The sequence below is a fragment of the Cottoperca gobio genome, chromosome 12, assembly GCF_900634415.1.
Source record: "Cottoperca gobio chromosome 12, fCotGob3.1, whole genome shotgun sequence".
Lineage (NCBI taxonomy): Eukaryota > Metazoa > Chordata > Actinopteri > Perciformes > Bovichtidae > Cottoperca > Cottoperca gobio.
The window spans coordinates 5,484,195-5,501,685 of NC_041366.1; the positions used below are offsets into that span (position 1 = coordinate 5,484,195).

Consider the following 17,491-nt stretch of genomic DNA (forward strand, 5'->3'; position numbering starts at 1 on the left):
TATCATTGTATATCATGAGCTAATAAATCAAACAAATGAACTTCAATGTTCAATATTATTTTACTGACTCAAATTACTGATCTGTGAATTCACTGAGTTGATTAAAAAGCAAATTACATAAAAATAAATAAATAATTAAAACAATCCCCGCTTTTATTTTCAGGCCAATACGACTGCACCGGAAGTCATCAGAACTGGCCGCACCCCTCTTAGGCATTGCGTTCTGGTAGTTGTAGTCCGGAGTAGACTACATTCGGAAAGATGCATAAAATGTACCTGAATACAGTAGACTCGTTGTACAAAGGAAAAACAAAACATTTATTTTGTTATCTGGGTTAAACCAGTGTAAAACATACAACTACACACAGGGAGCATTGTAATGCCATGATAATTAAACATTCTAAATGATTTAGTATTAACTAAGCATTTAAAGAGGCCAATTCTAGGGAAAATATTGGTAAGGTATAAAATGAGTTAAACGTATTGTCACAGTTGTTTCACCTAACATTGATCCAATGGGTTGAAAGCCACACACAGAAAATTGCAACAATTTCCACCAGGATTATCCAATCCTGCAAAAACATATTATGCCACAAGAATAATTTGAAAGATGGTAAAATGTACCAGTACAAAAACATTCCACATGCAGGGGCTTTAATGGATCTTAGAAATTCTTGAAAAAGGTGCCCAGACAATTGCTGCTACCAAAATCTAAATTATAATCCTTGTCAAGAGTTGCCTTTGGCTTCTTATGCCAGCACACCTGCATACATATTGGAATGTCTTTATGTTGCAGCATACATTTCTTTATAATGATTTTTCGCACAGTTAAATTGTTTTCATGTTTACCTCATAGTTTACCGCATGTTTATAATGCATAGGGGGTGGGCACAATAACATTAATGCAAGTAGTTTGTCATCCAATCCAACAAAGCAACCCTTAAATACTAGTTATATGGTGCAAAATGTCCCTTACAGTGCAACAACCCCACAAGTCAGATTCAAAGACAAACACTGTCAACTAAAACTGATCACGACTTCAAACCTTAGTTATACTTGTATTGTCTTATGCTAATTTGTGAATTCATTACTGAAACATGTGTTACTGTAAAAAAAGAAGAAGAAAGACAAATATAAACTTAAACTATGTGAGTACATTATTTTTTGGGGCAGATTAGGTGCACGTTTTGTTCTGTACCTTAAAGACATAACATTCCTTTCTGTATTTTATACGGGGAGTGTGGTATACTAGTTTAACTTAAACTGTATCAGCAACTACTAGGTCATCCTACAGACATCAAGTAAACAAAATGTGCATGTGAGTGATTTAAGAGCTCTTTTCTATCAGATATCGACCTCTTCCATGTGACAAAAGGTTTATGAGACTGGAGTTTGTCTCTGTCAACAAATGTTAGTAATTTGCAAACACCTGCTGTTGTTCTGGGCAGACAGATGTGAATAAAGACTGCCACCTGATAAACATCTTTGAATATAAAAAGATAATAATTAAATAGTGTTTGCTCCGCAGTGTGATACAGTCCTTCAGATTACGGTCACACTTTATACAAAACTAAACTAAAAACTGGAATTCTTTACGTTCCATACAGAAAAAATAGGTTTGACTTTTCAAGAATAAAATTACATTCAGACCTCCCCTGTAGTGCCAGTGCCATCACAGGAGTACTATGTTCTTAAACCTACAGGGCAGTCACACAGTATTTGGTCAGTGACATGTTTTTCATTGTGTTGGCTCGATACTCCCGAACATTAGATTTTAAATTAAAACAAAAAAGAGAGTGAAGTTAAAGGAGGAGTTGTAGTTGTTTTTATAGTCCTACAATTGTAGGAATCAGAGAGTAAATACACATCAACACAACTCCAAATATAGTGATTCTAATTATGCAATTGTAGTCAAATCCTTTGCAATCAGTGAATATACAGTGCGGTCCCCATGTTTAGGATCATTGGGTCTCATTCACCAACAGTTCTTAAGAAGTCATTTCTTTTTATAACCCACTTACTCAGATGATTCTGATATTTACCAATGTTTTCTAATGTGGGATTTGTTGCGTAAATGAGCGAATGTGCGTAAGAGCACTACTTACGTACATTTGACATGTTTGTGCAAAATAATTGGTTATTGCGTTTTCTTCAATTCTACAGGATTTAAATTACAATAATTATTTTTTACTACTTATTTTCAGAATAATGGTCTTATAAATGAACACTTCAACACTGAACAAGCAATAGCATGCTCCACCCTCTTTAGACTTTTGTTTGGGCATTCTTGACTTGATACTCGATACGTTTACCTGCTAATTATTTCAGAAGACGTCATGAATCTGACATGGACTTTTCTTAGAACCTTTTTCAGAAACACATTAAAGAAAACTTGTAAATGAGGTGTTGGAACTCATTCCTACACATCATTTACAAGTTTCTCATAACATGTTCACCTATTATAATGTGAAAACCCTTAAATAAGCTAAAATCAGCTCTTTAACCTCATAGTTTAATTTCAGATTCAGATTTCAGCTGGAGTACAGAGCCAACACAAACAGAAACCTGTTGCTGTCTTATTGTTTTCTGACTGCACTGTATGTTACAGTATCTAGATGGTGCTGTCACTTCCTCCTTTCTTCTTCCCATCACAAGCTCGGAGTAAGATGAAGACCAGGACCCCTGCGAGCAGGAGGACAAAGAGAAAGATGAGCGTTCCCCACGCTCCTGGGGTCAGGGCCTTCCTCTGCCCCACAGTCTCTGCCGGCAGTAAACTGCTCAAACTCAGCATGTAGCCCAGAGCCCAACCCACCGAGGCGTCCCCTGCCTGGAGGATCAGCAAGGGATTACTGTGAGTTAGTGCAAAATGGACAAATGAGCATTAAGAATATACTACATTGTAAAATGAAGATGAAGTTCTGACCTTCTTCTGGAAGGAAATGTGTTGGAACGACGTCTCATCGAAGCCGTATCCTCTCAACATGAGAATCTTAACGAACACAGTCGAAGCACAGTAGTCCTGCAAACGAGACTTTTGCTGTGGAGCAAGAAGCAGCATCTGGAACAAAAGCCAAGACCGTGTTACCATGTTGTAGAATACAATTTATGAACTAGAAAAGTGCACTCAGTGGGTGCAGATCTCCACCAGGTGTGTCTCCTCCCAAACAAACAAAGAGGAGTTGAATCTCACTCAATTGTCCCTCCTGGCTACTTTAGAGTCAAGAAGGTGGTGAACATAACAAAAACATGGATTTATTCATCTCATATTTAACTTTAGTGTTTAATTAAATTAATTAATCTGCAGATACATTTTTTGAACCACGGCATAGACCAAATTGTGGCCTGTGTCAGAGTAGGTAAGGCTTGTTTTTAGCCTAGCCGTGCTAACACTTACAATGCCACCACGTTGATGTTCACCATGTAGAGCGTTAACATGCTAATAGTTTTACAGTTTTTTTTCCGCACATAAACTCCACACATGCACAGACACAAATGAGATACTATAAATAAATGGAAGATAAGTGGAAAAGAACATTACTTGTTTGATAGTCATGCTGCACACAGTTTTGGATGCCTCCTCCAGTTGTGAAGGAGTTCTCACAGTGATACTGGTGGTGCGCTGCAGGAAGGAGTGAACGTAGAAGAATGCAGAGAACGCCTGATACACAGAAAGAGGACAAAATACAAAACTTAGACTGGGGCAATTAACAGTGCATGGACAATAATTTACTTATGAGAGAAAAATATCTGTACAAATTCAAAGCACAAGTTTATTGTGTTCAATTCTGCACTTTAATTACATTAATTCTTGCATCATTACAAGGCTGGAATAGACAAATAATAATGTCTAACATCTCACTATATGTTTATCCATTCATTAATTTACTTAAGTACTTTGCATGTGGTGATGCTACTTCTACTAAACAAAAGAAATGTCTCAACTTGTGCTTTTACTGTAAATCCATTCTAGTCATCAGAATAAGAATCTGAATCAGAAGTAGGTCTAGACAAGAAACCCAAATATACAGTAGAGTAGAAAAAATGACCCAAAAAAGGTCTTTATATTTGTGTTTGTGTTGTATGTTGGCTATGTATATAATAATCGACAGAGTACAGTAGGGCTGTCTGTGGTTCAAAAAATGGCAAAAAGAAAACAATCCCTAATACTGTGTCTGGATCTGACCTTTAGTCTATAATGGTACCAGTGTGTACAGCCCCACTGTGTCATCTGCTCCCTCCAGCCTTTCTTACCATGAAGCTACCGGTGACATTTGGCTGGAAGACGTTATCAAAGGAGCACTGAGAGAAGGGGCAGCCGTCGAAGGAGAAGATCTCGGACATGTTGCTCATACAGTGTTCGTAATGTCCGCTGCCTTGCACCATCAGAGAGGCCTGGGAGTCGTTGGAGCTGGGTTTGTACTGTGCTGTGCACGGAGAGTTGAATACACTGTTCAACTTTAAAGTTATATTGTGGCCTGCAGGATAGCAGGGGTGAGTGACTGACCCAGAGTAACCCTGAGACTGAGTGAGAGAGAGAGAGAGAGAGAGAGAGAGAGAGAGAGAGAGAGAGAGAGAGAGAGAGAGAGAGAGAGAGAGAGAGAGAGAGAGAGAGAGAGAGAGAGATTACCTCAATAAACCTATTAAAATGGTATTACAATTACATTTTAAAAGATGCACATGTATATTTATGTACTAAACGTTTCATGTGAGTTTTAGTGAGTGTGTCATGTTACTCTACCTTCACTATGTGAGCCAGCAGTCTCTTGAGGACCTGGTCCTGCCCGTAGCACAGGAAGCTGTGTGTGTACAGAGAGTATTCCTGGCCATAAAGACGCAGCTTTATCATGTCCTGTTTGTCCTCCACTTCCTCTTGAGTCGAAAATGTTATCTGGGTGGACGCTCCGCCGAAATCAAGCGCTCCCACTGTTGGCTTGCCGGGGCTAAACCAGCTCCCTATGAAACCATACTGCAGAGAAATAAAAAGCAGAAGAGTCATTATCTCAAGAACAGCTGTCCATCTCATACACATGCTGATAACAAGCATAGGTCAGAGGGAAAAATGATGGTCATTAGTGTTGCAGTGTCCACTAGGTGTCATCAGTCACCCTCTAAATAAGCTTTAAAGATCCATCCAGTCAGATAGCCTTTGCAACAATTAAGTAAAAAAATTGATATTCTTACTAAATTACTTAATGGAAATAATTGTAATGTGAGCTTCTTTTTTTACCATTGTTGCTGTACATTAGGGGTCACTAACAGGCGGACCGCGGTTCAAGTCCGGACCCAGACGCCGACCTATCCGGACCCAGACCTATAATCAATAAATTATTAAGGGATTTTCAATTTTAAAGGGGCGCTTCTATCTTAACCGGCGCAGCTTTTTTCGTTTTTACGGCACTGGTTCAGCGGTTCATGAAACCACAGACCAATTACATCCGAGTTAAACCATCCCACGTGATGCTACTCAGCCAATCAAATCTGTGCATTCCAAGCGGCAAACATTGCGACTCTGAATACAGACAGATGAGAGGCGAGAGGCGAGTGACAGATGGAAAGCGATTAGGCGAGCTAGCGATACAGGGAGAGAAACACAGACGAAGAGACGAGTGAGCGGCAGACAGGGAGAGAACAATAACTACTCATGGCGCTCTCCAAGAAGAGAGACGTCAACAGAGCTGTCAACCCAGAATGGACTCATTCGTTCATCCTTCCCACTGGGAGCACAACACCAGCGTCTCATATGCTCAGAGACCGTGGTGCTCATTAACAGTGGTGCTGTGAAACGCCACTATGAGGCAAAGCACAACGTTTTTGACCAAACATACCCACTAAAATCTGAACTGAGGGCACAGAAAATAAGCACTCAGAGCCCAATATGATTTTGATTTGTGACAAAATAAAGCGAATAGGCCACCTGTCAGCATCATCAGCCACAGAGAACAGTTTGACCCAGTATGTGCTAGTCTGGGTTAAACTGTTCAATTGTTAAGATGTGTTGAGACTGATTTATTGTAACATTGGTTGAGAGTTAAATCAAGATGTGAAACAGTTAAAGAAAAAGGGAAACTCAAACTGATGCTACACTTTATTTTATTTTTCTAAGATTAAGCACTTTATTTTAAGATGCACAGTTTTTCAAAAGCTATTTTATTTATTTTCTCAATTTTATTTTTAAATGCAGCCCGAGAAGACCATTATACATATCGACAGTAATATATATATATCTGTATAGTTCAATGTTAAGTGACAATAAATATTGTCTAAATGTTTTTAAATTGTACTTTCTTTATTAGATTTGACAGTCAGCTGTTGATGACGTGCAGACGTTGATACAGCTACTAGGCTACTTCAATATATATCACACTAATTCATAACGCAAGTGAGACATTATGATGCTCCGGAAATTTTCTCTAACTAGAATTTTAGTTGAATACCCCTGCTGTAGATGATGGGATTTCTAAATGAATCATCATTTGACTCTATAGTCAGTGGTGGAATGTAACTAAATACATAAACTTTTTTTATTTCCATTACATGCTACTTTATACTTCTACTCTGCTACATCTCAGAGGGAAATATTGCACTTTTTACTCCACTACATTTATCTGACACTTTTAGTTAGTAGTTACTTTTTAAATAAAAACCCATGTTCTGTCAATATGATATGATGCAGTATTATATTACTAATCTACACAGTAGTATACAAACTAACTAAAATATTCTTATGTACATTCATTAGTGATAGAATAATAGAATATTCTATGAGGAGCTCATGTTATGACACTTTGAAAGAAGCCATTCTGTATGATTACTTTTACATTTCATACTTTAAGTACACTATGCTGATAATACTTCTGTACTTTTACTTAAGTAACATTTTGGACTACTTGTAGAGACTGTGGTATTTCTACTTTTACTTCAGTAAAAGTACTTCTTCCAACACTGTCTATAGTTGATTTAGATAAGAATTCTGAAAAACACACTTCATACAAGTTATGGTACCTTTATGAAGTTCTCTAAGAGATAGTTGACGGTGACCCAGCCGTACGACCCCTCCTCTTGACCGCTCAGTATGGCCGCCCCCTGGTAGCTGAAAGGGTATGACTGGATTTTGTGGCCCACTTCCTGCAGAATCTGACCTGACACCTCCGGGCTTGAGATGCTTGTTGGGAGAAAGAATAGTGTTCTTTTACTAAACTGCTACAAGTTACAACTGCAGTAGGTAACTCTTATGGGCGTTCATTCAGAGGTAACGAGAGAGGCTACGTTTGATGGTCAAAAATTAGTTTTCCACTTCAGGTTTCACTGCTGACCGCTGAAACTATAAAGATTCAACTGACTGAGATGTTAAGGCTGGGACTTACTGCTTTGAAAGCTTCATGGACACACCACAGTGAAATCAGTGTGCTAGCAGGACCAGATGCATGAGCTTGATAACAGTTCAAACCAGACTCCACAAAAGCTTTGAAGGGGACTCATCCCAGACACACAGCTTATACACCTTTTGATCTGTAAATAGTTTCTAAATGTTGAATTGTTTAATCCAAATCATCCTTTGCAATTGCTACGTGCATCATCAACCAGAAGAGACCGAGCTTTGGAATAACCTGCCGGGAGAGATCAGGCAGGCTACCTCTGTTTCTCCTTACACATCCTAAAAACACCATTTTTCAGAATTGCTTTCTCTTGAGTCGGTTATGCTGGTTTTATATTGCATACATTTCATAATTATGTTTTGAAGAACACTTTATTGTATTTGTTTTGTTATTATAACACTGTATAAACGGGTTTACAGAAGCCCTGAGAGGCAAGTGAGAACAAATTCATTCTGTTCCATTGTATACGTCTGTTTTCGCTCCTTTGTTTATGATTTGAGAACAAGTGAAAAGAGGTTTTGCCAGGATAATCTTTCTAAGGTACTTAAAAAAAGAATCTTTGAAACAAGTGTTTGTTGTTGGAATACGCATTTAGGCAACAAGAGGAAGCATCAGAAGTCTTTAGACGTGGCAGTAATGTTACATAACTGGCTAACAAACAATATACAGTTAGGTCCATAAATATTTGGACATTGACATAATGTTCATCATGTTGGCTCTGTACACGACCACAATGGACTTGAAATTGAACAATAAATATGTGCTTTAAGTGCAGACTTCCAGCTTTAATTTGAGGGTATTTACATCCAAATCAGATGAATGGTGGAGGAACTACAACACATTGTATACGTGGTATTCCCTTTTTATGGGTGTGTTTTTATGGGTGTGTGTTGTTTCCTCGTTAGTTCATGTACAAGGAGCAGATAAAAGGTCTAGAGTTCATTTCAAGTGTGGTATTTGCATTTGGAATGTGTTGAGGTCAACTCTCAATATGAAGTCTAAAGAGCTGCGACTATCAGTGAAGGAAGCCATCATTAGGCTGAAACATCAAAACAAACCCATCAGAGAAATAGCAAACACATTAGGTGTGGCCAAATCAACTGTTTGGTACATTCTTAAAAAGAAGGAACGCACTGGTGAGCTCAGCAACACCAAAAGACCTGGAATACCACGGAAGACAACTGTAGTGGATGACAGAAGAATTCTTCTCCTGGTGAAGAAAAAGCCCAGTTGGCCAGATCAAGAACTCTCTGTATCTGTGTCAAAGTCAACAATCAAGAGAAGACTTCACCAGAGTAAATACAGAAGGTTCACCACACGATGTAAACCATTGGTGAGCCTCAAAAACAGGAAGACCAGATTAGAGTTTGCTAAAACGCATCTAAAAAAGCCTGTAAAGTTCTGGAACAACATCCTATGGACAGATGAGACAAAGATCAACGTGTACCAGAATGATGGGAAGAGAAGAGTATGGAGAAGGGAAGGAACTGCTCATGATCCAAAGCACACTACCTCATCAGTGAAGCATGGTGGTGGTGGTGTTATGGCGTGGGCATGTATGGCTGCCAATGGAGCTGGTTCCGTTGTATTTATTGATGATGTGACTGCTGACAAAAGCAGCAGGATGAACTCTGAAGTGTTTCGGGCAATATTATCTGCTCATATTCAGCCAAATGCTTCAGAACTCATTGGACGGCGCTTCACAGTGCAGATGGACAATGACCCAAAGCATACTGCGAAAGCAACCAAAGAGTTTTTTAAGGCAAAGAAGTGGAACGTTCTGCAATGGCCAAGTAAGTCACCTGACCTGAATCCAACTGAGCATGCATTTCACTTGCTGAAGACAACACTGAAGGGAAACAGCTCAAAGAACAAGCAGGAAGTGAAGACAGCTGCAGTAAAGGCCTGGCAGAGCATCACCAGGGACCAAACCCAGCATCTGGAGATGACTTCAGGCTGTCATTGACTGCAAAGGATTTGCAACCAAATATTAAAAGTGACAATTGGATTTATGATTATGTTACTTTGTCCAATTACTTTTGGTCCCTTAAAAAGGGGATACCACGTATATAATGTGTTGTAATTCCGCCACCATTCATCCGATTTAAATATAAATACCCTCAAATTAAAGCTGAAAGTCTGCACTTAAAGCACATATTGATTGTTTAATTTCAAGTCCATTGTGGTGGTGTACAGAGCCAAAAGGATGAAAATGGTGTCAATGTCCAAATATTTATGGACCAAACTGTATATACTGCATCGTGTGTTAGATGGAGAAAGTAAAACTCACCTGGAAAAAAACATGAATGCTTTTAGTCCCATTTAGAATATGGGGTCGTGGTGCACTTCTGACTCTTGTGGTCGAAATTAGGATTACAACAACAATTTGATCCTGACAACAAAACAAAAAAAGGATTCACCTGCCAAAACCTTTTGTCCCAAAGTTTTCACAGATTAAATAAAAGTAACTTAGAAAAATTATACTGGTAAAACCTTTTGTCCCACCTGTTTAACAGACCACTAAAAATAAAAATCAGTCTTAAGAAAATTGATAATCAGAATCTTTTGTTTCTTACTTGCCTCACATGTCTTGGATTAGCATGGGACAGTCCTACTATTAATCCTTTAGTCCTATTAATATAACTAACATGGAGATTAAGTTGTGTGTGTGTGAAAGAAAAACAAAGACACATAGAAACAAAGCAGAATAAACACAGACAGAGACAGTCTGGTCACACAGACAGAAACAGAAACACATACACACACTGACTCACTGTAGAAGCCTCATGCCAGCTGTGGCTCCCAGGTACACAGGTGTGATCTGCTGTCTTTCTTTGGGGATGTCCTTCACTGCCTGGTCCAGACAAGCCTCTAAGCTTTTCCCTGCTGCTCCCTGTTGGCCCGCATAGCTGGAGATCCCTCCACCTGAGTGACAGGAAAAACATCTGATTACATAATCGACATGTAGAATCTTGTTCTTGTGTTAACGGTTGTGACCCAAGTGCAACATGATGTAACTCAATCACACCCACAAGACTAGAGATTTACCAGGGAATACAACTGCATGACAATCAATTTAAAAAACAACTTCAGACATCTTAGGATCAAAGTTCCGTTCTGACTGACTTTTCAGTTATGAAACATGACAGTGTTAACGCCATGTTCATGACTAATTGTAAAATAAAAAAGCATTTGTTAATCTACAACCCTTTGACAGGACAGGAGTGGCTAAGCACAAAGCTCAACTCTGACTCATTCCTGATTCACGATTGCCTGAGACAAACATTTGCTGTGATAATGTCATCACAGGATACAGCTGGCACTCATCAAGATCCCACCCACTGGGGAATATAACAAGAAAAATAACTTTCTGAAGTATAAATGGTCTGTGTTAAAGTGACCAAAACATATGGTACATTGCTATAAAATAGTGTGCATATTCCTGGTATAACTTCACTGGAAGACTAAGTGTATATTCCAACAGAAAACTGGGTTTTGAATATAAAATAATATAAAAAGTTCAGACTCTTGGTCTGTAGCTTGCTCAGTTTCATTCACATTCCACTCAAATACAGTGCATGGTAAATATAGCCGAGAACAATGTCACTTAATTACCTTGAACGGCAGACTTTACTCGTTCTAATTATAACTTGGATGTTGGATCTTGGCCATGAAAGGTATTTAAATACAAGTTGGACACATTAACTACTTTCACGTGATGCGAGTGTGGCATCACGTTAACAGAGAATTCCAACGCCCATAAAAACCACAGCCTGTTCTTGTTCTTCTTCAAACTTCTCCTCTGTCCATTTTTATGCTCAATACATTTCAACTACTTACATTTACACTATAATTCACGAAAATATGGCAAGATACACAGCTTCTAGTCCACGTTAGCACAGTTACCTCAGCCAAGAAAGTGCTAAAACGTCTGTAAAAACCTTTTGAACCACTCCTGCAGCATATATCTTTATTCTTTCTGTTGTTCATGTGTATACTCAACTCATCTTTATTTATTTATAAAGCACTTTCCATACAAACATGCAGCCCAAATTAGATCACATATTAAAAATAAAACAAAAAAAACAACAATAAATAAGAACAGTAAAATGTAAAAACTCAATAAATAAAGGTCAATAGAATAATATTAAAATAAACACCGGGGATACAAATGTATGCTAATACCAATGATTAAAGCATAACAACTAAGACTATAACATTACTCCAAATTAAAAGCGATGTGATTAGCTGCTTAACGTTAGCTTACTAATGGTGAACAACAAGCAGCTAAGCATGTCAGTGTCAAACCGAAGCCGTATTTTGGTTTAAATATGACTATGCATAAGAATGAGCAAAGCAGATACAGAAAGTGTTGCATGATGCATGTTGTAACTGTTGTAACTGTTGTAACTGTTGTAACTGTTACAGAGGCTGTCCTCGGAGAAAGTTATAAAAAAAAGTTAGAAACTTTTCAGAGCCACCTCTCTAGTGTACGAGTAGGAGTATTAGTGTTTATTTTTTTATTTTGTTGGGGGGGGGGAAGTGCTGATACTTACCCTTAACATGGCATTCACTGTGCTGGGTGACCACGCCTGTGCCATTTTGCTTGTCTGCTGGCCATTTGTATATATACAAAGCTGTGTGCGAAGATCCAGCATCCAAGACAATTCCATACTAGAGGCAGAAAAAAAACATCAAGAAAGGAATCTATTTACACACGCACGCACACACACACACACACACACACACACACACACACACACACACACACACACACACACACACACACACACACACACACACACACACACACACACACACACCTTCTCAAATCAGTGATGAACAGCAACATTGACTGTTGAGTTCCTCGTTATTTTCCTAAATATTTTCTCATAACTTCTGTGCAGTGAGTTGTAAGGGATCGCTCTAACACTTGCCAAAAACACAGAGCAGCTCTAATGATCTGTTTTGTCCTTTCATTTGATAAACTATGGGAACTGTTGCACTTCTCTCGCTGCAAAACCCTTTTGTGTCCTTTTTTGACCACATTGATACTGAGTGAAAGGAACCATGGGATATTTAGATGCTAACACAAAAACGAGGAAGTAGAGGGAACAGAAGCTCGAGCTGATCTGTGAAGCAATTCCTCTCAGAATGCCAAAGCCATTAATCCTTGATTTCCTTTCTGAATGTATAAGGCAGTCTCTTAAATCAGCAGGTCGCTCCACAGGTCTTTAATGTTATTAGTTTCATTACACTGAGGCTACCAACAGTTCATCAGTGTTTCAGCCATGAGGTCACCTCCGATCTGCAAAACAACACTGTCCTCAGCTGATCTTCAGACGGATGAGTGGCATTCAGCAGTGACCAGACATACAGACAATAAACTACAGAAATAGAAAATATGATTTTCTAATTTTCACAGGAAAGTAATTATCTTTGACTGATGGTTTGAAAATGAAAATGCAAAGTTCATTTCACATTTCCTTTTATAGGGTTTGTTTGGGCAATATGTTCTCACTCCTAATTCCTCAAATACGGCAGCTTGGCCAGGACCCGTTGGCGCCACTTTATGTTATATATAAATATATAACTAATTAAATGCTGTTGATCCAATAATCATGTGTATCTTCAAGATCAATCTTACAGCACTTTTGACCTGCAAATCATCAAACCAGTGCTTACAAGGCATTGTGGTGCTTTTCCCAATATTAAAAAGGTTTCATAACATACTGATAAAAACCTAATTAGTTTTCTAAATTGTCACTGCTAACGCCTTTGGCACGATGCATTCAGTCAACCAGAAGTTTAAAGATGATGACAAAGACATTTATGAGGCGCTCCAGGACCCTGACGCTGAGTTTTTATGGACTGGATGACAGCTGCAGTATCATCAAAGGTTTTACGGCAAAACAGTCTGTTATCTCATAAAATGTGTTGAAGTTATCTCAAAGACAACGCACTGTTGTGTTTAACAGCCAAAACCTGAAGTATATCCACATATCTTAGCCTTGGAGCAAAATAAAACTGTAATCCATGCGATCCATAGTGAGATTGTGAAGCAAACATTAAAAGACATAATGGCATGAAGGTGATAAGGTATATTAAATCAGACCGTGAATTATTCAATCGAGAGCACACATTTCATAATCATAGGCACATTGTTCTTTTTAAATGACGCCTCTGGCTTTATAATAATTCATACAGTTTTAAATATTGTTACACTTTGATTTCTATACATTTAAGCAGCAGTGGAAAGTAACAAAGCACATTTAGTCATGTACTGTAATTAAGTACAATTTTGACTTGTACTTTACTTGTTTTTCTTATTTCTTATATTTTATTCCTTTACTACATCTCAGAGGAAAGTAATGTACTCTTTACTCGTCTAGTTACTTAGAAGATTTAGATTAATAATACAAGATAAAAACTCAACAGATAAATCATGATTTAATGTTATAGATTAAGATAAAACTTTATTGACCCTCAGGGTGAAATTCACAAGTTACCCAGCCGTATATAAATGAGTTACAATGAGATCGACCTTTACCAGCTGCACCATTTAAGTGATGAACTTGCATCACTAATTATAATCCAGTAGTATAAAATATATTATTCTGAAATGGGCCATTTTGCATAATGTTAATTATGTAATTTTGTACTTTTACTTACTTAAGTAAACAAGTACAATATCTGAGTCCACCACTTCCTTTAACAGCTCAACAGAGCATATTAAATAGGCTCATGATTCTGAAGATATCAAAGGAAGCAATTGCAAACTTAACGGGATAAACAAATACAAGTAAACAACATCCAAGTAGACTACTAATGTCCAGGGTCAGATTTGACCTTAGGCAAGGAAGGCAACTGCGTGGGGCCCCCAACATGTATAACATTTATTATGTTAGGATATGAAAAATATTGAAATGACATTACTAATTACTAACTCATTGTACCCTGAAATAACTTACAAAAGGCTTCAAAGCACTTAACAACTTATTGAATAAACTGTCCAGCATCATATTAGAATTGAAAGCTCCCCCTTGAACAGACGTTAAGTACATTTAGTGTATAGTGCTGATAAGGCCTCTTATTCACAAGATGAGGTAAACATTTGAACGAAGTAACTGAAGGTTCCTAATAATTTTACTTCAGAAAGCTTTGAGTAGGGCTACTTCTTATACATCTGTCCCTTCATTGCCAGTTCGAGAGAGAGTGAGAAGTAATGAATGACTGTGTTTGCCCGGGGCCCCCAAATCACTAAATCCGCCCGTGCTAATGTCACAGAATATGCTACTCGTAACGCCTTTTTGCTCCCTGTCCGCACCCTGGCCAGCACAGCTATGGTTACTCTATCCCGACAACTTATACCCTGACAAACAGGAATCCAAAAATACCCAACGTAACCGACCGTACCATGAACCCCGGTGCCTCCTGGACGTCTTTGGTGGGGATGGTCAGGAGCAGGATTGCAACAAGTCCGAACACCAGCAGCGCGATGGGGACGACAGGGTGAGCGGAGCGCTGAGCCATGAAGTGAAAGTGTCACGCGCAGCTCTTCTCTGCGCCTGCTGGAAATGTGAGCGTTGATTTAACAGCAGCCAAGTGGGAGTTGAGGCTGATGGCTTCCCGCTGGCCGGCGTTATCACAACCCGCCTGTAGTTCACGCTTCACCTGCTGTCTGCCTGCCCCCTGTTTTACATTTCACTTGAGATAGCAATGTCTGACCTGAATTTATGTTCCGAGCGCAGCCAAGCCCTCCTCCATGTGCCTGTAACAGTCTCCTCGTCCAGTGAATGAAAGCAGCTCCAAGGCTACTGGTGCCATGGAGGGAAAAATGTTTTTATTATGGCCAGAGCTGCTGGAGAAAATGCTTCTCATTCACATTCACCAGCTGTAAACTATACTGTGTCAGCCTAATCACTTCCTTGTTTATTTCAGAGAGTCAATATCACATGATTCATATTTTGTTCAGTTATTATTAATTGGAAATAAGGGGTGGCTTCCACTGACAGAGGTCCATATTGTAGGCTGTTGGACAGAGGCGCTCAGAGCTGGTTGTTGTTTTAGTCCAATATTTGCATGTGAATGGGTGCAGCCTAAAACCTGACTTGCAAATTGTACCCTCATTTGAATGTTTTTTGTAAAGAATGGAAAGTGATTTTTCACTGGATGCCTATACTTTATTCTTGCATGTACTTTTTAAAAGTCTATTTTTACTGAAAACCCTGTTCTGACAGTGTCTAAATTTAGCAGAATATATAATGAGTCATTTTGAAGGAGCTTCTAAATCTTACACTTGATCTATTCTTCATGTCTCATTTTAGTTGTTGTATCCTTTGCAATATGCTAGATATTGCACACACAAAAAACAATATAGACTACTGTTGTAACTATAAATATTATATCTGATTTTATATTCTGAGATGATAATGCCACAACAGATTAAAATAGCCCAAGCTCTTTGTTACAGAAGTTATCATCACACAGCTGAATCACTGCTCCCCGTCCAATGACTGTCAGGTTCTGATAGTTCGTAGATTTGCCCAATTTCTGTCAAATGAACATGAAGAGAAGAGCAAATAGGAAGCCCACATTGTTAAAAAATGTTCTTAGTAACACCTGCTTTTCCTACTATTTCAAGTCAAATTGTCCCGTACTGTTTGTCGTCTATTTCTTCTTCCTGAAAGAGATTAGATCTTTTAAGGTCTATAATGCTCTAGTCTGTTCTGAACCTAAAATATGGGAAATAAGGAAAATGACTCTTTGTAATTCGCACTTCAGCTATAAATCCCTCTGGTTCATTCCAGTAATTACAATCAGGTTGTTATCCACATGCAGGACCAATCAGCAGTCAGAGTCACATTAATCTCTCCGACAGAGTGTGACAAAGTGTCAGCTGTGATCATGGTAGAAGATCAATGAACCAGAACAAATGATTCACCTGACAATATGCTGCGACCCACCTCTGCTTTATCAAAGTATGTCATTAATTAGCAATGACAGCCGTGATCTAATTAACTTGACACTCATAATTTAATTAAAGATTATACCGACCGTCACAGTGACGTCATTATGTAACCAGGATAACATCATATCAACTATTGTAAAAATCATATTAACCTTTACATGTGAAGACTGTTCAAAACATTCCGTCTTAACATATAATGGTCTATTCATTTAAGATCAACACGATCCACCTCTTATTTTGTCTGCAGAGGTTTGGAGGAAAACGCCTTGATTTTATCATACTTGTCAGTTTGTGTCATCATCCCATTGGAGTCATGTATGTGTCCACGTAAGTCCACTCTGGATTTTGCTCTATTTGGTGTCCATCAACTGCTGAGGGAAACATCTGACTTTCAGCTGCTCACCAGCCGTTCTCTTTGGCTCTCTGCTGCTTCCTGCTGGGCAGGTCAAAAACAATCGGCTTCTCTGAGCTTCTAGCTTTACAGTATATAAAGGCAAGTCAATATGGTAAGAGCAGTGAGGAGTCAACCATACAGTCAAAGGCAGACCCAAAAAGATATTGCAGTGACTAGATGCTCTATATATTCTTTGATATATCAAAGAATATATAGAGCATTTAGTCACTGCAATATCTTTTTGTATATATATATATATATATATATATATATACAAAAAGATAAATGCTTTTATTCGAATGTGCTTACATTCTTTCATTTGTTACTGTGAAGCCCGTTGAAGCTCTTAAAATAGCACTATATGACAAAAATGTTACTTACTCCATCATTTGTGTGAATATGATGAGTCTTAATCCATTAATTGACAATAATTTTGATAATCAATTCATAATTTAAGTAATTTATCTAGTAAAAATGCCAACATTCTCAGGCTACAGCTTTTTTTCACCTGTTTTTTTCTTATTATTTCTTTCACTTTAAAATGTAATATCTGTTGGTTTTGGACAGTTGGTTGGACTTAAAAAAGAGATTTGAGGATGTCACAATTGGGCGCTGGGAGATTGCATTTCTCAATATTTCCTCACATTTGTGACGATACTATTAACTGTTTGATCCAAAAGAAATTAAACAGATATATTGACAATGTAAGTCATTGTTAATTTCATGTCTAAGAACAATATAATCACAGGG

General features: G+C 38.2%; 1 protein-coding gene across 1 annotated transcript; it reads right to left on the bottom strand.

The window, feature by feature from the left end:
- Positions 1–297: 297 nt before the first annotated feature.
- On the bottom strand, positions 298–14,909 carry entpd2b (ectonucleoside triphosphate diphosphohydrolase 2b). Its single transcript, XM_029445414.1, has 9 exons — positions 14,793–14,909; positions 11,933–12,050; positions 10,151–10,301; positions 7,003–7,162; positions 4,739–4,966; positions 4,252–4,521; positions 3,539–3,658; positions 2,924–3,058; positions 298–2,827 (listed from the first exon to the last, which is right to left on the bottom strand). Exons 1-9 carry the CDS (start codon positions 14,907–14,909, stop codon positions 2,612–2,614), a joined length of 1,515 nt encoding a protein of 504 aa, XP_029301274.1. The 3' UTR covers positions 298–2,611.
- Positions 14,910–17,491: the final 2,582 nt, after the last annotated feature.

Bases quoted from the DNA above. Each gene is read 5' to 3' on its own strand.
- entpd2b (XM_029445414.1), bottom strand. From the start codon at position 14,909: ATGGCTCAGCGCTCCGCTCACCCTGTCGTCCCCATCGCGCTGCTGGTG. The intron at 10,302-11,932 runs GTAAGTATCAGC...CCTGTCACTCAG, and splicing joins CAGTGAATGCCATGTTAAGG to GTGGAGGGATCTCCAGCTAT. The intron at 7,163-10,150 runs GTGAGTCAGTGT...TCTCCCAACAAG, and splicing joins GCTGGCATGAGGCTTCTACA to CATCTCAAGCCCGGAGGTGT.